Genomic DNA, 22,509 nt, shown 5'->3' with positions numbered 1-22,509 from the left:
GTGGTAAATAATCCCAAACAGCTTTTTTTTTACGGTGTTCTACAAATGAATACTCAACACTCTAGCCTCCAGGGGCAGTTCTCTTTGCTGCCCTAAACAGTTCACTGATTTTGACATATTTCAGCCATGCCTTGCATATGAGCAACCTGCCTGGCTAGCTATCTGTGCTGTTTGGATTAGCCAACCACTTCTACTTATCTGTACTGTATTCCTAGTAGTTCTTACAATGAGAGTGGATCACCAGCTGTACTTACACAAGTAGACCTGGGTAGGACATTCCTCACCATTAGTACTGTCAGGGCCCCCAGCTTTACATCAAATGCATGGAGCATTGTTCCAGTGCAGACAATAACGTTATCCGGACCTGTCTGTTTATAATGGCCACACTGTGGTTGATATCATGTTTGTTTTTCTATTGCCCTAGGACAACTAGCTGCACAATCGGGCAGTATTAAGGTTTTTTTGTGTGAAAGGTGCTTCCCTCAGTTCTGCAGGTTGACTATACCACAACTGAGGTGCTTGCATCCTAATTGTACTCAGCCAAAAGTGGGCAGGAATCCTATTTCTTTCACTAAATATCTTCTATTGTTCTGGATGTTAAAGATTGTTCGTCTCCTGAGTACTGATAAATGTAGCTGTACAGCCACTTTTGAGAAATTGTGAGGATTTTCAACTGGCACCATTTCCTTTCTGGGATACTGGGACATGAGCCGAGAGCTTCCAGTAACGTTTGTGTCGGCTGTGGAATTTGTATTTTTTTTTTAAAAAACTGCCATGTTGTGAAAATATCCAGTATTTGTAGCTGCTACCAAAGAGTTATATTGATGCCTTCATACAACACATTTCAATAATCCTTTCCGAGAACAGAATATTGCGCGTTTTTTTTATCTGGAAGAAAGTTACCTAGAGTTCTGCAACAATCATACTTCATTTCAATCAAACACAAACCGATTTTTTAAAAAAATGTGTTTTTTGGTTAGCTAATTAATATCACAATAAGCAATGCACATACAGATTCATAGGGTTTTTTCTTTATTAACTTAATTTCAGTCGTTAAAATAATCGGAAGTATTTTAGGGCTACCTCGTTCAAATAGTTGGAAAAACTACTGCTCAAAATAAATAATAATAATTTGGTGTCAAGGCTGGTACAGCCTATCCCTCCAAACTCTGCAGAAACACTATGAAGATGGGTGGTGTACAGACTCCAGATGTTAATCTTATTTTCATGCGTCCTAATTGCAATTTGTTGCTCAATGATTTGACTCAAATGTGAATCTCAAAAGAATTCTACTTGGAGATGAAGTCAGCCCACTGGATAAGAGCTATTTTAGAAAGGTTGATTGTTACCTGTTCCCTTTAGAACTTGGGTGAGAAAGTGTGGTTCTGAGCCTATGATAGGGCATGACACTCCTTTTTCTATTCAGAAAACTAATCTATGTGATCACTGAGCCACCCGCTGATGAATATGTTGACGCCAATTACGGCACGGCGCAGTGATCATATAGATCAGTTTGCCTGCATCCCCTCGCCCGCATTTCCCTACCCGACCCCACTTACCTTTACGGCGGCGCACTTCTGTGTGCACCGCCTACACCCTGCTATCCATGCAGCGTCAGTTACTCCCACTTACGTGGGTCGGACCTGACGCCACAGGGTGCTTTGCTTTTTTTTTTCTAACTTTTGTCCGGCGCTTACCTCAATGGTAAGAGGGGGACACCCCTGCAAACCCGATTCCCATTACTATGCCCAAGGAGAGCGGGGGACACCCCAGCATTCACCGCTCTGCTTGGGCACAGTAATGGGAGTCAGTATTTTATGTGCTCCCAAGGGCAACATTTTTGTACATTTCCCAGAAAACTGTGCCTTATGGTTGTTACCCCAATATTAACATCTTGCTATCTGCGTTGAGCTGAAGCTCTGGCTCAGGAGACTGTCGCACCTGTTACAGTGATCGCTTTCTGACTGTTAATGAAATGTGCACCTTCTTTGGGATACAGAATGGGCATTCCTTGCAATTTGCCAAATTCATGTAGCTGGAATTTTCCGCAAAGCCTAAGTAATCGGCACTCCTCTACCTTGTTCTTGAATTGGGTGAGTGTCCCTATCTTGCAATTCTGTCAATTGAAGTGTAAATAGACCAACTAGATTTGTTGCACACAACCTATTTACTGCTTATTGTGTTTGTATAATCTTATCACTAGACAGCATATTAGTGGTTTGACTATGTCCTGATTACAGGAGTTAGAGTGAACACACTGCCATACCTGGTGCTTCACAAATGATAACTAAATAGAAACTGGAATTCCAAAGTAGGTTAAGAAGTTTTTATCTCAAGGAGTAATGTAAATCGATGGTACATAAAGACATGAAGCTGTCCAAAGTATAATAAATGAACAAATCATAGCATAGAAGAAGCATGTGATGAGTCTAGTTGGTTAATCAAATGGTTGTGCCCAGCTGACACGTGTTTCGAGCAACCTCTCTTCCTCAGGGTTAGATTTAAGGCTATTTGGGGATATGGAACGGGAATACGTTTGCACAAGATTGGAGAGACAATGCCCGTTCTGCGTGCGAAGGGTAAGTAGCTACATTAGTGGGTAGCCTTAAAAAGTGCTGTGGGTCATTCACTGGTAGGCTGCCCCCTGAGTATGGATGTGACCAGTCTGCCCTTTTGGGCAAATAAGCGGAAGCTTCAGAATGGGGTAGTTGACTGAGCAACCATGCAATCTTATCAGCATCCACAACTTCTGGCACATCACGTGCATGCTCACGTGCATACTCAAATATGCAGTCAACCAATCCATGATGTCATTCTTGTTATCATACATACTAAGCAGATATTGTGGAAACCTTGCGTGAGAGGAGGAGCTAGACCCATTGCCAAATCCTCTAGAGGAGCCATTGGCAACTTGTAACTTGGCAAGCTCCAACTGATGATCCATGTGCTTCTGTTTCTCTGCTTTCTCCAGTTCTAGTTTAGCCATACAGAACTCCAGCTCTTTCTGCTTAAACAGCAGCTCTTGTCTTTTAAATTCCAGTAGAGTCTCAGCCTCAGAGCCAGCAAAAGAAGATGGGACTCCTCATTCCCATCATCTTCTATCTCCTCAATGACAGCAGCAACAGCCCTTTCAACACTGTTACTGGGAGCAGCCCCAGCACCTTCTGCACTGGCATCTGAGGGACAAGCCGTGATCTGGTTTTCCTGCCATTCCATTAGCTTTTGGATCATCTCAGCTTTTGTGCCAGAGGCTGACAAGCCTCTTTCAGCACAGATCTTCCTTAGCGTTTCTGATTTGGAAGCACTCAAAGTTATGTTTGAAATTGCTTCCATGTTATAAGTGAGGCAGGTAGTTTACAGTTACATTTTAAACTAAGGTCACAGTGTTTTCTGTGTAAGTATATCCTGGGTATTTCACTAGTGCGCAACACTGTGTACCTCTGATCTAATCCCACTGCTGTACATCAATTTTTTAAGATGGATTTATAAACTCTGACCTGGCGGGCAGAATTTTAGGAGGCCACCCTAGTTTAGTGGAACAGGGGAACCTTCTGGACAAACCAGACCAATCAACGGTAGCTTGGCAGGCGGTCAAGGCAAAGTCTCAGGAGGGATGAGAGTGATCGGAAGTCCGCAGTGAGCACACACAGTAAAATTCCATAGATTACTCTTAGTCCGACGTATATCAAAAATACATTTATTATAGGCCTTTATAACAAAACACAAATAAACCACAATAATAATAAAAGGGGGGAAAACCCACAACCTGCAACAGAAGACGTAAGTTCAACACAGGTAAGTGCTTTGGATTAAGGCGCTATATTAATAACACATCATTATCATTAACACAGATATCGCATTAGGCAGTTCTTTGAAGTCAGTCCCTATCTTGTGCAGTCCAGCCCTAAGAAATGTGGAGCCTTATGCTCAAATGTACAGCAGTGTGTTAACAACGCAGTGTCGTGCAAAAAGTGAGTTCTCTTCAGGGAGCTGTAGCTGTTCAGGAAGGGGGTTGAGGCAATGAAGAATGTATGCTCCTTCAGAAGGTTCTACCCTTGCAGATAGAGCGACCTTCGGACTTCGGTAATAGCTGGGGAGCGCAGGCTAGCCCAGCTAAGGTGAGTATCTTTTGAGGGATTCTTGTACTTAAAAAAACAGATGGCTCTGCCAGGGGGCCACGGTTAAGTGATGCAAGTACTCACCAACCATCGACACTGTCCGGGCCAAACTTTGCCAGTCTAGTCCAATTCACTAGTAGGTTTCACCCCTGCAGTTACAGGACGCACCGGCTCTCAGCGGTTTGTCTGTGGCGGGACAGTAGCCTTCTCAAAGAAAGGAGAAGGATAGTTCTGGTGCAGCACGTCTCAGGACACAGTGGTGCAGGTCTGCAGGCACTTACAGCCACAGTCACCACAGCAGAGCGTCGCAGGGATCACAAATGCTTGTGATGCACTCTCATAAATCGTGACCCAGAGGAGCTTGGACAACAAGGTTTGGCTGGGGAGAGCCCAGGACCACAAGTAAGCGAAGCCCAAGGTCTCAAGTCTCAACATGCGACGGCAGCGCTCCTGTACGATACCGCGGGTTCCAGCTGGTCAGTTCGCTGGATGGCCAAGGAACACTTCCGAAGAGGCTCTTTGCGAGGGTAAGCAGGAAGTGCTGAGAGTAGTTGTCCCACTACCCCAAAGGGTCGAAGCACCCTTGCAGGCCTTCTTGGTACGATACAAAAGAAGGGGTCCAAGGAACAACAGCACGGTCAGGGTACCAAACCTTGCAGCACTTCTCCGGCGGTTCCACAAGTCTGATCTTTCCTTCAGGATTCATGGCTCCTTCTGAAGTTCAGTGTGAACTTTAGGGGATCGGCCTGGAATGGATGCAGAGCCCCTTCTCTTATCCAAGATTCGTTTTGCCGCCAAATCTAGGACAACCAATGGAAGATCTTCTGCTCTCTTGCATGCACGCCAGGCATGGGCTAATCGTGACCCATGGTGGTTCCAGTCAATCAGGCCTTCCATACATACTGGCACCTGTAGTGTAGATTGGGACCAGACAGTTCCAACCCTCTTCCTGGGCAAAAGCACACGTGACATGTAGGAGGCCGCTAAAGAGGCAGTTTTTGCGGGAGGCGGCATGCCCAAATAAGGAATACCCAGGTCTTTCGACCTGGGGGAAGGCAAAGGTACAAAATGGCCAAAGGGCAGAACAACAGACTTCGTGGCGTGGCCATTTTCGGCACTGGCCACAGTCTTGGGCCAAACGTGGTAAACGCGGTATGGTCCATAAAAACAAAGTAAAAATACTTTAAAAATAAACTGCTGCCACCAGTCTGTCCTAGGCACGCTTATACAAACACCAAAAAATACTTGGAGGGTGGCTAGGGCCATACAACAAAAGGATCCCTGTGCGCGGTACTGTAGGGTACTTGGCACATAGATAAAAAGTTACCAAGAAGTGGCAACATAGTCAAAGACAAAGGGAAACATAGTTTCCTATTAATGACAGCCTGAAAGACGTGCCAGTTTCCTCATAACAAATGATCGAAAGCCCAGAGGAGCACAGCTGAAGGCTGTGCTCCACTGGAAAAGGTCAGGTTAGGTAAGCCAAACAAAAGCAAAATGTTTGGGGGGTTCACAAACGGAAGGAAAATTGCACCGAAGGTCATTCTTTCCTAACAGAAGCCAGATAACCTAATGGGTCTGACCTTCTGTACAATTGCCCAAACCCATGACAATACTTGATAGGACAATCCAGGTAGCCCAATGCCAGATCCTGGCGCATTCAAGACCAACCAGGAAAGACCCTCCGAAGCCCAAGAATGAAGTGTGGAATGCTATAATTCTCAGAGAGTGACTATTTGCTGGTAAGAGCCTGGAGATGAACTACTGGGAGAGAGGGGAAGGACTGAGCTGGATAGTCCTAAAGTTTGACACATGTGTTATACTCTAACCCCATCACATAGGCACTATTCAAAAACCTAATCCTTTACCAAAATAAAAGTGTAAAGTCAGCTTGTATATGGTGTTGAGTCGTGTGTTAGAGGTGCATTTGGGGAAAACACAGATGGCCAGGTTTCACATGTGGTAGCTGTGGGCGGTTTTGGGAAGGATTCCCTTGTCTCTCACACTGCATGGAAGGAAGCCAGCTCAGAATTGCGATTAGCTGCATGGTCGTGACTAGTGCTAGCGATACCATTGTCTTGTTCCTCAGGACCTTTGGTACTATTTTGACTCCACTGTCATTTCTGATGCAGAACTAAGGAAGAGTCATTGTCAATGCTTACCACATATGACAAAGAAAATAGTCTCCTTGTAGTGCCGAACAAAGCCCTGCCCATGTGTTTGGTTCTGCGTTTGTTTACAAAACTGGAATCAAACATAGGGGGCCAGGCCTCATATAGGTTCAATCTATCGCCATGGCAGGGAGGTCTTGCAAGGAAGCGCTCTCACAGCTGTAGTAATGCACTCAAGTTCCCCTCCAATCTCTGAAGAAATAGTTATTGCTCCTGGTGCCTTGTGTTAGCACAGGTGAAAGAGGGAGGAGAATATAAAAGCAAGGAAACGGAAGGAAAGTACATAGACAGTTGGAGGAGAAAGACATGGAGCAGTAATGAGGCAAAGGTGTAGAAGGGGGTGGAGAAGCATATGAAGGGGAAAGTGCGGGAGGAGGTGGAAGAATGGAAGGAGCAGAAATAGCCGAAGTGGAAAGCTTGATAGTAGGTGGTGGGAAAATAGGGAAAGTTGAAGGTCGTTTTGCTGTGAGTATGCATGTTTGTGTGGCAAGTGTGTAGAAAGCTAGCGTAAAAGTGGGTGTGAAGCAAATGGTACCTAGTGAAAGGAGCGTGTTCCACTAGTTTGGAGGGAGGAGGGGAGTAGCAGTAGAGAGGTGGAGAGTTGTAGGGGGACGTGGGGAGCAGTTGTGTGAAGGAGGGAAGGAGGAGTGTGCAAGAGGGTACTGGTAGCATGGAGGAGGTGAGTAGTAGCCGAGAAGAGGAGTCATCAAGAACGGCAGTGGGATGGAGAAGTACTATCCAAGGGTGGAGGCGAGAACTAGGAGGAGTGAAATATCGGAGGGAGATTGGTGGGAGGAGTAAGATGGAGGCGGAAGTTAGTCAGAGTAGGGGGAGAAGTGAGCATGGGCAATGAATGAATTGGTCTGAATCCAAATGAGTAAGTGCAAAGCACTATCCACACTCCTCATTAGAACACTAACTGTTTTGATAATATAGGGACAGTTAGGAAGTCTTTGAGGGAGCTTATATTGCCAGCAGTTGGGGAACCACCCGTAATATAAGACCGGTATTAGGCCGTTGGATGCCTGGGGGCGAGGGTCAATACAAGATACGAGACAGGGGGATGTCGTACGCCCCACAAATAAATAAAACCCCTTGAACTATCTCTAAGACTGAGTGTTTTCTGTGCCATCTGTGGCAATACATCCTTAGTGGTTCAGATGGCTCTTTGCTCTAAATTTCCACAGGGCTTTGCCTTTTTATCTGGACAGGACTAAGCTGCTTCGGCTCTCAGAGAGACCCATCTTGCATATGACTGCGATCATCTGAGCAATCAAGCTGCTAAGACCACCATAGCCTGCTGGATAGTGGTATGCATTTTGGATGCATGCTAACCTCAAACTCTCTTCTCATGAAGGCCTACATGCTCATGCAGTAAGGCCAAAAACAACATAGGTGGCTTTTCAAAGACACATTCCCATTGATGTGATCTGTAAGGTGCCTACCTCGTCTTCCACATAATTTTGGCATGAAGATTAGGCAAGCACCCATCTAAAGTCATTCTGCTTTAGAATCTCCTGCACATATGGAGGAAAGGGCACAGACATAGGAGCACTTAAAATGACTGGCCAAAACGATTACAGTACTTCTAGTCCATAGCCCCCTTTCCTTGATACACTCCCCATCCTTTCCAACTAAACATAGCTGTCCTTAGCCCTGGCACTAGTTGGATGGAAAAGGAATGGTGAAGCCAGAGAAGCGGGCATGGATGAGTGCTGCCCCTTACACATGCATCCAGGCTTAGTTGATGAATGTAAGGGACTTTGCTTTGCAATATTCCTCCACTACCTTCCTTGTAATGGGCATCCCACGAAAATGAATTAACAGGGACCATGGACTTGCAACACATTAGTCATTCCTGTGTGTAACTTTTACATTACCAAAGGTAAGTAATCTGTTCATGCTAAGCCACTTTGTGCAAGGTAATAACATTAGCGACAAAACGATGCACTCTTTACCTTTCACCATGTTTCTATATACTCTGTAACTGTAGATTAGTGTCATGCCTTTCCTTTCTCTACATGCATTTAACCCTACAGTAGTATCAAACCTTTCTTGTCATACTAGATGCCTACGACCCTGGGTTTGTGACCAACCTTCTTTTATATACAGTATGTTTATATTATGTTTCTTCAGCTGGCAGTGGTCGATGCCCCAGGATCTGGACCCATTCTCTGGATTGTTGCAATCCCCCTTGGGGCAGATACAAAACAAGTAGAGTGGGCAGCCTGACACCCCTCAATGCAGTTTCTAAATGCCCTATATTAATCCAAATGTCATCTTCCGTTCTAATGGGTTTTCTAGACAACTGAAAGACATGTCTTTTGGCAACAGTTAAGAGGAATCGTGGTTGAGCAAGCTTCATTCTTTAAAAATCGATTCTGGCAGGTCACTACCACAGCAACCTGGGACATGTTCTGAATAGCATTGTGTTATGTGTTTAGAAATACCTGTTCATATCATCCCTAAATAACTGGTAAGAACTGAGGTAGCAGATACCGCATATACACTTATTTCTTTGCATTGTTATGGAATACTGGGTCTTCTTCCAAGGATGAGGAATCCTACTTTTGTTGGGCACCTGTGAAATGTCACTCCCTGGAAATCTATTCTAAAGAGGAGTAATGAATCTCTCTGAAGACCAGCGATATCCTTGCTCCCCTGGCTTTATCCCTATGTTTTGGTGCGCATATGCTGTATCTACAGTCACAGCTGTTCTTAAATGTATTAAGGGGACGGGTCGGCGGGGAGGCTTTGGATCTTTTTCAGAAGTGATGAATCTTAGTATTGTTGGGGCACCATTGAAATGGCACTACCTCGAATGCCTTCTGCAGCTGTTTAGTGAGTCTCCTTGACAACAAGTGGTATCCCTGCTGTTCTGACATTGCCCCTGGGCTTTGGTGCATAGAGCCTATATCTACAGTTACACCACTACTTAAAGGGAGGTATGCAAGTCTTTTGCAGAGGGGTGAAGAATTCTAATATCGCACATCGCAATCTATGGAATCAGTTCTGCAGCTGTCTAGTGGGTCTCCCCCAAGATTACTGAAGTATCCTCCCTGTCCTGGCATTGCACCTACATTTTGATGCAGAGCCTGATGTGTGTGGAACCAACTGGCCGCTCTAGTCTTGGAAGATGTACAAAGAGGAGAGTGATTCTGCCACTGCCTACAGACCCACTTGTGACGTTTGTTTCCATCTGTCAAGTGGCCTTGTAGCCAGGTTTATTTGCGCAGTAGGAACTCTCCTATTAACCATAGTTTTGTTGCAGGGTTAAATATTTCCTAGGACACCTTCCCATTACATAGCTCATATGTGTTGATGTGACCAGCAAACATTTATTGTCTTTGACATTCGTCACAAAGGACATATTCTTTCTCTGGTCATTTAGAACCAATTCTGATGCTCCTCTCTTAGTTTTTCTCCAAAATGTAGGCATGCTGGAAACCACATTTGCAGCCTAGCTGTGACAGGGTGATTGTAGACCATCTCGTTAATTTGAAATACCTATCCATACCCAGTGAAGCGATCTGTTGACCTGGAGGACCATCTGATTTAGAGTAAGCTTGGTAAAAGGTCTCTCGATTTCTATTGCATCATATCCCGAAGAAGTCCTTTCACTGCTCCACAGTCTAGAAAAATGATATGCCCCAAACAACCCCTCACTTGATGATATGCTTGTTTTACCATGTTTATGCCGAGACTTCGGGCTCAACTTATGATTTTTTTTCAAGCATTCTTGGATTCTAATGCTAAGACTTGAATATAATGAACACATATCTTGATAGATATTCCCTGTTAGTAGTGTATTTTGTCTCCAAAAGTTTGTGTCGCAAGCTGAAGCCAAGCTACCTCTCCACATAACATAACGGGCGTATTGGTAGAGCATGCATTAATTCCTAGATGGACATCTAGGTGCTATTGACCGATAACAAATGTTTATTTATTTATTTATTGCTACCCAACTCAGTGTTACACATGGTTTTAGCCGGGTACAGAATTGAGATTCGATGAGCAGGAGATAAAACCAGCTCCTGCGTGTCGGGCATCACCCTGAAGGCAGGACAGAGCGCAGGGGAACCAGGAGCTACCGGAGATGCTCTTTTAATTTAGTGTCCATTTTGTATGAACCATTGTGTTTCACATGTATATTAGATGTGTTCTAATTCTTCTTTATTAACTTTCTTAAATACTCAGTTAATGTCACATTTACATGCTTAGAAGGCACCAGTTGTCCGTAGGAGCTGAAAGTAGCTGCTGGTAGCAGTTCGTTTCAAGCTACCAGTCTCTACTATGCAAGAAGCAGGAGATAAATAGCTCCCATCTGCCATCAATTTCGAATCCTGCTTTGGGACACTATGAGAGACTGACACTGTGGCTAGTGTCACCTTTAGCAGTAGACTTGCAAATACTTTGGGCCTCATTACGACCCTGCCGGTCCAGAAACATCGGTGGCGGTAAAACTGCTGCCGCCGTTCTTTCCGGACTGGCTGATTCAGAGTCCTGCAGGCAGGAGGTGTCACTCCACCAGGTCTGACCTGGCGAGATTAACACCACCTGCCTGCAGGCAGACATGGAAACACTGGCTCCGTCATAGACGGAACCAGTGTTTCCATGTTCCCCATCCCCATGGAGTCCTTTCGGACTCCATGGGAATGGGGATTTACAGAATTCCACCTCCGGAATTACCGGATCACTGGGGTTGTAATGCCCCGGTGATTCCGGCAATCACGGAGGCGGAATGGTAATACAAGTCCGGCAGCAGCCTGCTGGTTTTTCCGGCACGGCTCCCGCCAGACCCGTAATGAGGCCCTTTGTGTCTTTGGCATTGTTCAGCATTAGCCCCAGCTTTATTTATTTATTGTTCGCTTGTTAGGCGCTTATACAGTACATTCTGTTTCAAAGAGGAGAAACATTCCCTTGCTTGTACTTTTATCTTTAGACTTTACGGCTGGGAATGAAGAATATGCAGTCCTCTTATATAAGAATGCTGCCACATCGAATCTACAGAAACATTCACAGAGTATGACAAAGACACTCCCAACAAGCCCCAAGTTAGAGATTGACTGTACCTGTGGTCATTCGTTGTGTTACGGAAGCACGGTACTCTGGCTGTACTTTGGGAACAAAATCGACGGCGACAACTACAACAGAATCACCATATGCGATGGAGCAATTGAAACAGAAGTATCTATTTGAATAAAACAATAACATACTTAAAGATCTACATCACCAAAACATGTATCACACTTTCCAGGCTAATATTTCAGGTTTAACGTGTTTTTCAATTAAATAGCTGGAACAAACTTAAACTATCATGGATAAGTTGACTCTTCTGCACACAAAAACCAATGTATCTAATGCCCACACTTACACATGCTTTATAGGCACTGCCAGTTATATTGCCAGACGTCGTTAGTATACGGGTCCAAGTGAAAAAAGGCAGAGTTGCTAAGAAAGTTATCCTCATGGTGACTTTGAATGACAGGATGGGAGCACAGACCGACAGAAGTATATTTAAAGCCGCTCAAATTCTACGTTTAATTATGATATTAAGTATTGGGTGCAGAGTGGGAGCATGGAAATATCCCTTTCGAGTTCGTAATGTTCCTGCTGCCAAATGCTAATGATGACCATTCTCTTTACAATTTATTTGACGAATCAATGGTAATATAATGGTATGGAGCCATTTGGAGACTTAGTTATGTCTTCCTGCAGAAATCTCTGCTGACACCGATTATAAATACTGTGGACATCTCTCCTGACCTACAAATACATTTGAACACCGAACCTCGAGTGGATTCAAAATCCACGACCCTATAAAGAAGGATTTGTCCTGACCCTTTAGCAAAGCAAGCCATAAATTGGGGTAAAGTATGAATACAGATGTCAGCTGTGCCACCAGCGGCATAGCCCGAATTGTCTAACACGTGGGACCTGAAGCTAATGTAGTTGGACCCACCGCAGTGACATTAACATCTGTAAATGCCCACAAAGCACTGCTGAATGGGCATTTACAGATTTTGGGTGGGTCCTGCCCGCTAAGGCCCTACCCCGTGTACGCCTCTGTATGCCACAGGAAATTTCAGTTGCACCTCAGTGGGTTTCACAAGCTCAATCCATTCAGGTATTTCTAACATTTCCTTATCGTGGTGTAAGTTCCAGCCCAATAGTACATGTTTTGATGGTGCCAACCCTACTAAACAGGTTATATGTAACCTTTCTGTTTACTAACTTCTTCTGTTCTGTTCTTCTTCTTCTTAAAATGAGCCTTGCCATGAAGGTACATTTCGAGCACGTAAAAACACAACGTGCAAAACAACTGCACCTAATTGCTTTGCCAGCAATTTGCTGGTGCTTTGCACCAGTTAACCGGTTTTAATGCTCCACCTCTGCACTTTCTCGTGGACCTTTAAGGTGTAGCCTTCGCAAACCACTCACCAGGGCACCAAGAGACCCAGCTCACCCGCAGTTGTAGCATTCTGCAGGCAACTTCACTTGCATTTGGCCATCTTCAGCAGCCACCAGCAGAGGATGACTGTGGTGGAGTGGATAGTTAACTCATTAAGAAGGAGAGCTTGGGGGCATGGCCTCCAGCTCCACCGATGTGGCTGCTCTGCTAATGGCCTCTGTGCTGAGTCTAATGTATTATAGTTAAAACAACGTCCCTGCCGGTTCCCTAAAAGTGAGATCTTGGCATCCGCTGTCAGAAGGTGCTGGGAACCTGCCGTGCCTTGATGGAAGCCTAATTACTACCTCGGAGCCCGGATGACCTGCCAGAAAGTGACAGTGAGACCCGAGAACATTGAAAGGCTCCAAGATGGCGAGCGGGCGCGTACGGAACTGAGGGAGAGTGCACCGTCCGCTGTTGAAAAGCGAGCATTTGCAGAGGCGGCCCGGCTGGTCCCATCTACATAACAGAGGCGGATGACCCGGCGTCTCCAGTGAGTGCACGGCAACAGAGCACACCGCACATCCCAGTGTCCTGTGGGGGCATGGATTCCGGCCTCTCCTCACTCCACCCGAGCCTTCATTGCTGGTCCCGCCGGAGTGCTCCCCCACCCCCCCTCCCCCATCTAGCCGAGCTCCTTCGGCGCTCCTCATGGACTCTCACACCCTCATTCTACGAGTGCCATAGAATCCTGATTAGCTGGCCACTGGCCCCGACACAGCAGCCTTGTACCACCGTGATTCGTAGGGATGCCTCCTTCATCTGGGCTTGCCCGCAGCATAGCGGCCCAGCTGGAAGTCTAGTGGCTTCTGAAAGCAAAACAAGCACCTGCACTGGTCAACCTGGGAAAGCTCCTCACGTCCCCCACAAGCTAAAATGAGGGACACTTTTGGAACATGGGACAGTCATTGAGGCACTCACCTCCTTCTGGAATCTGACAGTGCCCATCTGCTCTCCGCTACTCCCTACATAAAAGTCCACGAAGGCCCGGGCGCGGATCCCTGGCATTACAAACTGGGAGAGGCACTACTAAACTGGGTCACAGAGTGAAAGCGAAGGATCGCACTGCTGAATTCCCCCCAACAACCCATAGCCCCGGACTGACAGAAGTAAAGGCACCCTACTGCCTGCCCCTACTTGGGTAACATCATAGCGTCTGCGGCCACAAGTGTGTTAGCAGACCCAACACTTTACCCGTAACCCATGAGCCAACTCTCGCCGCAACGTAGGCCGTCCGGGAGGCTCCCCAAGTGACAATAAGCTCCTGAAACATTCCAACTGCAGGCTATACATCATGGATCTCTAGGCCTATTGGTGTAACAATCGTAATTAACTGTCGCCCCCTGAGGCGCCTTCACACATCTCCACCAAGGATCCAAGAACCCGCCAGCATGTCTAAACACCCTAAAACCCCAAAGATTGGGGACATCTCTACCATGTTGCTTCCAGCAGAAAAGGGGAGAAAGCCAACAGCGGAGGGGAGCCTAGAGACACCACACCAGAATGTGAACTTTATCCCCCTGAATGTGAAGGACCTTAATTCTCTGGTGAAATAGAAATCAGTGTTGAAATGCTTGAAAGTCCTGGAGGGTGACGTGATGTTTCTCCAAGAAACTCATTTTGACCCGTTAGACTATGCTCGTCTCCGGAATAGAGATTTCCCAAGGCAGTACCTGGCCTCCGGAGGTACCAAAAAAGGGGGAACAACGATTTTGATGGCAAGGGATTTTCACTTTGAGGAGTTGGACATACTCACAGACCTGGGCGGTCGATTCGTGGGAGTGAAGGGGATGCTCTGTGGTCAGTTGCACTCAACGATTTCGGTCTATGCCCCGAACGAGGGCCAGGAATCTTTCCTGGCAGATCTGGAAGCAGCCCATCTCCCTTTCCTGGAGGGCCAGGTGATCATTGGGGGTGACTTTAATGGCGTCCCGGACAAGGACAAAACGCATGTTCCGTCCCCCAGAGATTACAAAATAGCACTGGGCATTCTTCACCTGTTTAGATCACTTGGAGTCGTGGACACCTGGAGAGTGCTTCACTCAGGGGAAAGAGACTTCACCTTTTTCTCACAGGTCCATCGTTCCTTTTCACACATAGATATGATCTTGGCCTCGCCCCAGCTTTTGTCCTTCACAAACCAAGTGTGTATTGTCCCAAAGGTTCTCGCAGACCATGCTCCGATGCTGCTACAAATCAGATCTTGGAACCCATCCCCTGGGCCCAGACCACAGTGGCATTTATATGACCCAATTTTAAACTATATCACTTTAAGAGACGGTGTGGCAACTGCAATTAGGAATTACTTCAGAGAAAATCCCACAGAGTTAACCTCTCCAGCTACAACATGGAATTCCATGAAGGCGGTTGTCCAGGGGATTCTGATTGCACACATGTCAGCTTACCACAAACGGAAGAAGCAGTCCAGATCCCTCCTGGAAAAAGAAATCTTAGACATTGAAGGCAAATAGAAAAAAAAGGGTGGTCCCATAAGGTCCATACAGCCCTCTGTGTGGCCCGTAACAAGTTAAAGTCCCTATATGCGGAGGAAACAGCACAAACCCTACTCTCAGTCAAGCAAGGATACTACACCAAATGTAACATGGTCAATTATCTTCGAGCACAGAAATTGGCAAAAAACAGAAAACGTATTTATCATAGGTCTCCGAGACCAACATGGGGCAACACATTATGAAGAACAGGACAAGCTGCGGCTGGCGCAGGCGCACTTGCTTGAGACCATGGCCAGTACGGATAGATCAGTGGAAGCTTAGCGACAATATATCGCGGAAGCGGCCCTGCACAATTTGGCCCGAGAGGGCATGGAGGCCCTGTAAGCAGCAATCCAGCAGGAAGAAGTGCAGACAGTAATCAATTCTTTGAAAGCCCAAGCTCCAGGCCCAGATGGTTTCTCCCCTAAATTTTCCAAACTGTTCCGTGCTCAGCTGCTTGAACCCTTGACGCCCCTTTTCAACTAGTTCAGAGAAATGGGAAGCGCAACTCCCTCAATGCAAAGCTCCAACATGATATTGGTATTGAAGCCTGGTAAGGACTCTAAAGATTGTGCCTGATATAGGCCTATTTCGCTTTTGAACATCGATGCCAACATCTACTCGAAAGTGTTGGCAAATCTGCTAGCTGCACTCCTTCCAAGTCTGATTGATGCCGATCAGACGGGTTTCATTCAGGGTAGGAAAATGGGAGATAACATCAGGCGGGCGATTAACCTAATTGATTCCGCTACAGAGACAAATGGTAAACTGGCCCTCTTAGCTTTGGAAGCGACAAAGGCATTTGATAAGGTGGACTGGCCTTTCATGCATATGACACTGGAAGCATTTGCTTTTGGTCCCCAATTTAGGAAAGCGATAGCCAATAATTATTCCTCCCCAAACACCTCCCTCCAGGTTAACCAAAAGCGCTTGTCCCGATCCCTCTGACATGTGGCACACGGCAGGGATGCCCCTTTTCTCCCCTTCTGTTTGCTTTCATTATGTACCCAATTGCCCAGCATATACCTAAGAATAACACGATCCGGGGACCAGTGATATTGGGCTTTCCCCATAAGGGATCCCTACATGCCAATGATGTTCTCTTATCCATTATCAACGTCACCTCTTCCCTGCACGTGGCCCTGCAGGGACTCTGTGCTTTTGGTCGGGTGGCCGGATTTGAGATTAACTTTGAGAAATCAGTGGCCTTGGGGGTGGGACTCTTGCCCCAGGAGATAATTTCTCTCCAAGCTATCTGCCCTATCCGATGGGATATGACCTCCATCGCATACTTAGGGGTTCTGCTTACGGCATCCCCAAAAGACTTGTATGGGACCAACTCCCTCTCCCCCTAATTAAGACCCTGGAACAGGACCTGGAGAGATGGGCGGGGCAAGAAATCTCATTGATGGGCCGGATCACGGCAGTTAATGAATCTCCACCCCAGGCTATTGTAATGTTGCTCTTCCCTCCCAGTGGTAGTCCTGAAAACCATCCTAGAAAAGCTTCAGCGTAAACTTCTGGGTTTCATATGGCGGGATAATAAATCTAGAATCTCTAAGAGGGTGATGATGGGGGGAGCCGGTCTGTGGGGCCTAAATCTGTTTCCCAACGGGTCATGTAGTCCGGGTGGCGGGGGTCAGGAGATCCTCCCTTAGTAATCTGTATAGCTGTATAGCTCACAGAAAACCACTCAGACCATAAGTCCATTTCAATTGACCATCTGGGAGGATTTGGTGAAGGGCGGGATCTCAAAGCTATACAGATTACTAAGGGAGGATCTCCTAACCCCCCGCCAATCGGACTACATGACCCATTGGGAAACAGATTTAGGCCACCAAATGGATGATGTGACCTGGTCTGAGAACTGGGCCAGAGCCCATACCTCATCCAGATGCATGACAAACAATGTATGTGCGTTCAAATTATTGTTCCGTTGGTACTACTGTCCAGCTCAAATTCATCATTTCCAGGTGGTGATCCCCCCTACCTGTTGGCGGAACTGTGGAGCCCATGGCTCATATTTTCACATGTGGTGGGATTGCCCCGGATACGTTCCTTCTGGGAGAACATTGTTCAAACCATACATGAAATCATGGGTAGCCAACTGCTGATGTGCCCGAAAACCCTGCAACTAGGGTCTCCATGGGAGGGGGTATACCCAAAGTCTGGAGCCCAAGCAAAGCTTCTAACCCACCTCGTGCTGGCAGCACATATTACCACCGCCTGGTGTTGGAAAACAGCAAAAGGCCCAGATCTGGGGCAATGGTGGATCAAGATCTGGGAGATACTGGTGACGGAGAGGGTATCGGCCGCAAAAGAGGGAAAGCTCCACCCGTTTCAAGCTATCTGGTCACCCCTGCTGGATTATGATCTTAAATTTCCACCCCTGACATTCAAGCCACATCTGGCGAGACTTTATTTGGCACCGGGCGAAAGGGGTTAAGGGGTGCAAACTGTTCTACTCTACATGAGTGAGGAATCACAGAGGTGGGCAGCGGGGAGGGAGAAATTAGAGGAATGAAGATCTTTGTCAGACAGGGGGGGTTCGAGGGTGATTGTTGTCAGATATCTGATTGTACAGAGGTTGTTGATTTGCCTTTTGTAAAGTTTGCTGCTCCAACCAGAAACATTAATTAAAATATATTTAAAAAAGAAGAGAACTTGAAGCACCCTGGCCCAATGTTTTATGATAAGCGAGTTATCATAAAACATTGGAAAAACACTCTTACTGACATACATCTGGAATAAGTTGACTTAGTGACTCAAACAGCACGGTTCACTTATTGAAAGGTATTTAGGCCGTTGAACTATCTACGATGCTTTTCTGCACATGTCGAATTAATACTGGTTGTACAGGGAATGGAAGCAGGATGAGGAGGGAATTTGACAATGTTGATCATTGCAATTTGCTTCGATCAATTGTTTTATTTTTTGCCCTTTAGTCTGCTGCTCTCGTTTATTTTCAGATGTATTTTTTATAACTCTCTGGTATCAGAGCTCAACCCATTTTATCTATATGTGTTAGCCATTACTTTTAATTTTCTTTTGAAATCGCTTGAAATGAAAAAATATATATAGCGAAAAATTAGAGCCTGTGCACTATAAATAGCTTTTGCGAGAGGTCTTGTAGTGGTAGGTGTTGCACCTTTATTCAAAATTGCACTTGCCTATATCATTATAAAGATAGAATGCAAAAGATATTGTGTTACATTGTCACTGTTTTTGTCTGTACATCCTGTTTATCTAAACTTATGGGAAAACCCCAAGTAAAAATGCTTAAAAAATACAATGTGTTTAATTGGTTGTACTCTGACTGGTTCCTATATAGATTTGTAGTTCCCTCTCCCTACAGTAACTGCATCATAGTTTTGTATTTGAGCTGTCAATGGACACAAATGTTATAAGCTTCAAGTTAGTCAAAGCCCATGTAATTAGTTGGTCTGAGGACAGAGTTCACTTATTCATTTGTACATGATTACAGTGCCATTGTGTCATACTCTGGCCTCTACATCGTGAGCCCCCTGAAGGCACCCCTTTGTATGAAACATATCCTCCATTGAGCTCTTTTATAGTGACTCCATTGATATAGGAATACATTGATGAATACAGTGATGCCCTTTATGCAAAACGACTACACATTCCCTTGAGAAAGTAATTTCTCTATAGTGGCTTTGGAAAAGAAAATTAGCTGTTGGAATAGACTATTTGTTTCTCTTTATTACAATCGATGTATGGGGCGCTTTAATATGGGTCCTTGATTGAAAATGATATTGATGATCACAAGTGCTTAACATACAGTATATTTCTTTGTAGCTTTCCCCACATGATAGCCTCGTCCTTAGCCAGCCTGTGTCATCGCCTCTCCCTTTGAGGTAAGTATAATGCTCACTTCTTTGGGTAATGTTTACTGCATAAGTTGGTATGTGTGTCCTCTTTATATAATAAACACTTTAGCAGAGTGCTTCTTTCAGATTAAGAAGCCATATTATTGAGTGCTTCAAATTCGTTTTTTATAGTGCTTACACCGTGTATCTGTTCCTCCACTTCTCTTCCTAAATTGGTACTGGGATGTCACAGTGGGGGTGCAGAGGATCAAGTATAAACAATCTTAAGGGGCTGAAGAGCAAGGAAAAGGGGATTTTTTAGATGTGGCTTATGCTTTGTGAAGTCAATCACGGCATTGCAGCAAAAGTTAAGGAATTTCAATAGAATTAAATTACCATTATGAACGGGTGCCCTTCCGACAAAACATTTGTACCTCAACAGGCCTAGTAGAAGTTCGTTTTGGGGGTTAGATTTGCATGGTAATCAGGCACACAGTAGTGTAGTTCTTTGTGCACAAGACAAAGAGGGTTTTGAGCTATGGATTGTCACCAACTAGAAATTGTGAAACACCCTCCCAAAAATTAGATTCCTCAATAGAAAACATTTGCAATGGATAATTGTTAACCAAAATAACATCTCCCGGTTCTGGTGACAGGTAAAAGCCAGTTCATTTTCATTTTCAAAATGTATCATCTCTTTTGATCCTTCAATGGCACAAAACTATAATTCACTGTTGTTTTTAAGTTCTATTTCCTCTCTGTGTAGTTTTCTTTCTTTTTATTTTTGATAGTATGTAGAGTAGCAGGATTATGCATTCTTATACAGTAGATTCTTTAGTTCATTCCAAAAACCTGAAAAGTAGAGGGAATGTTTTGTTTGTACTTTTTAAGTGCATTCGTTTACTGCCAGTGTGCCAGTGTGTTTGTGTAAACCTGTGCCAGAGGTTTTCATCGGCATTTGTCATATATCATGAAGCATACATAACACTGAGCCAAAAGGGCACATAAGAGTTTACACAATACTAACATTATTCCAACATCCCCAGGGTTATGCCCCATTCCAGAAGAGGATTAGACAGGGGCCACCATCTGGACATGTTATTTTTCAGCAAGCTGTTTCTCCATATAACCAGGACTTTCCAACCCAACCTTTTCTGTGTCCAAGTGCTTAGGCATGGAGGCCTTCCTCAGCACACACTACATGGTAGCTCCTCCCAGACATACCATAGGTCACTGGGACTCGTGCCCTTTACTACTGATGCACACATCCAGCCACACAAGCAAGCCTTATGAACCAAGTATTCAACTTTCATTCGAGTTTATGGAATGGTATGGTAAAGAAAAAAAAAGTTAGAAAGGAACAGCTCGGTTCTGAAAAAGTTAAAGCTTCTGGGTTGTTTCAGTTGGGGGGCATGCCTTTGTGTTTAATATTGTTAAAACAGCCTTACTTAAATGAAGATTATCAGTAATGAGAACATTAACACTCACTCATCAGTATGACAGTATACCAAGCAGAGCCCAGTCTTCGACCGAGCCAACCAGGTGCTGAGCAAAAGTCATGCAACAAACAGGACTGAAAAGGAGAGGCAGGGCAAATGACCATAAGAGAATGTTCAAGCAGTCACCAATGAGTCCGCAGCAAGACACTACATGTAGTCTTCCTGACATAAAGTTCTACTAAATCCACCGAAACTGTGATCCAAAAAGGGGCCAACGTTCTTTCCCATCTACCAGGAAAATGGTTTGTTAAGCTAAGACTGCAAACAAGTCATAACTGGCTCACAGGGACACACTAGGCTACATTATGATCGTCAAGAAAAGACCATCCAGTGTTCGCTTCGGCAGCACATATACTAAAATTGGAATGATACAGAGAAGATTAGCATGGCCCCTGCGCAAGGACAACACGCAAATTCGTGAAGCGTTCCATATTTAAAAAAAAATAAAAAAAAAAGAAAAACCATTCAGTTAAGGCAGTTCGCGTGGGAGAAAGACCAGACTCTCCAACTCCAAATTGAATCCTACCCTCGGCAGGAAAAACTCTCCTTCCTCAGGATTCTCAAAACCGTGTCACTTCATCATAAAGCACTCTTAATTTAGCGGGAAGAAACACTTCCACAGGCACTTTTTGGTCAGTCAATGATCTCTGCACCAATAATAATAAACAAAAATATACGTTGCCTTACCTCAAAGGATCTCTAAGAGCTGGGATCAAAAGAATTCACTGAGCCTGCAGATTCCAACCGTTTAAACTGTGCCATTTTCACCATATTTTTCTTGTTTCTCCAGAATGTCATCAATAAAGAATTAGAGTTTACCATAAAATCACAGGGCTATATGCTGCATGCTGTCCCAAATGCCTTCAATTTGCTGCATGTCACTGACTCTCTGCTGACTCATGGTTGAAGTCCAGTATTTGCAGTGCATTCACTATCTTGAATTTCACCCTCACAGTTTCATTAATTTGCCTTTTCGATGCTTCCGTTGTCTCCTGTAAATAAATATATCCTCATTCGATTGCAGAGACAGCTCCATCCCTATCATATGGCCTTACAATACCTTCAAGTATGATTCCATGTAACACCAACTGGACCGGTTTCGTCTGGCCGGGAGGAAGAGAAGACCGCCTTTCGCTCTATGCGGATGACCTGCTCATATACCTCAGTAACCCGAGTATCTCGTGACAGGTGGTCTCCCTCATACTCGGGGAATATCAGCACTTTGCAGGCCTAAAGGTTAATGATGCCAAAACCATTTTCTTCCCGATTGAGGGTGGCGAGTCTGCGATCTCGGAGACCTGTCCATATCACGTCTCTATCAGGGAACTCAAATACCTGGGTATATGGCTCGACCCGACGCTTGATGGGTACCCCCGACTTAATATACAACCAGTAATAGAGCGGTTTAACAGAGACACCCCCCCCATTGGCAATCTCTTCCCCTATCGCTAATGGGCTGGGCCGCACTATTCAAAATGTTGACCCTTCCCAGACTGTTGTATGTCCTCCAGAACGCCCCATTCCCCATCCCCCGAGAAACCTTCGCACTCATTGACAAGAACCTGCGCGCACTGCTATTGGGTGGGAAACAATCCAGGATCGCCCTTGACGCGCTCCAGAGATCGGTGTGGGAGGGAGGCATCGGTTTACCCTGCATACGCACCTATTACCTGGCCACACAGATAGGAGTAGTGAATGACTGGATGCACGCGGACCCCACACTGCCACACACCCGTGTAGAGCTAGAGACCATGTCCCCGCTAACACCGCTCCAAATCCTCTATGCCACCCACGATCAACTCCCGGTGCTGCCCAAAATGACCCACCACATCCGGCGCGCTTGGTGGGCCGCACACAAACTAATCGGCTGGGAAGGACAGCCAACACTGTCGCAACCCATATGGCACAATGCGCTCCTCCCGGAACTAGTAAAAATGGGCTCCTTCGGTCA

The 22,509-nt window shown here is 45.4% G+C and overlaps 1 protein-coding gene and 1 non-coding gene across 9 annotated transcripts in view; both read left to right on the top strand.

The window, feature by feature from the left end:
* Positions 1–22,509, top strand: part of DENND4A (DENN domain containing 4A) — a 2,028,245-nt gene that overhangs the window by 1,087,998 nt on the left and 917,738 nt on the right. For all 8 annotated transcript variants that reach the window (XM_069624248.1, XM_069624254.1, XM_069624251.1 and 5 more), the window contains one exon: positions 19,049–19,107. In XM_069624248.1, the coding sequence (XP_069480349.1) occupies positions 19,049–19,107 (59 nt within the window). The remainder of the gene's footprint in view (positions 1–19,048; positions 19,108–22,509) is intronic.
* LOC138505346 (U6 spliceosomal RNA) lies at positions 20,889–20,995 on the top strand. Its single transcript, XR_011280146.1, has one exon. It is a non-coding gene; the product is annotated as a U6 spliceosomal RNA (small nuclear RNA).

This window comes from Ambystoma mexicanum, chromosome 11, assembly GCF_040938575.1.
Source record: "Ambystoma mexicanum isolate Mex_15411 chromosome 11, UKY_AmexF1_1, whole genome shotgun sequence".
NCBI lineage: Eukaryota > Metazoa > Chordata > Amphibia > Caudata > Ambystomatidae > Ambystoma > Ambystoma mexicanum.
This window is presented reverse-complemented; position numbering and strand designations above follow the sequence as displayed.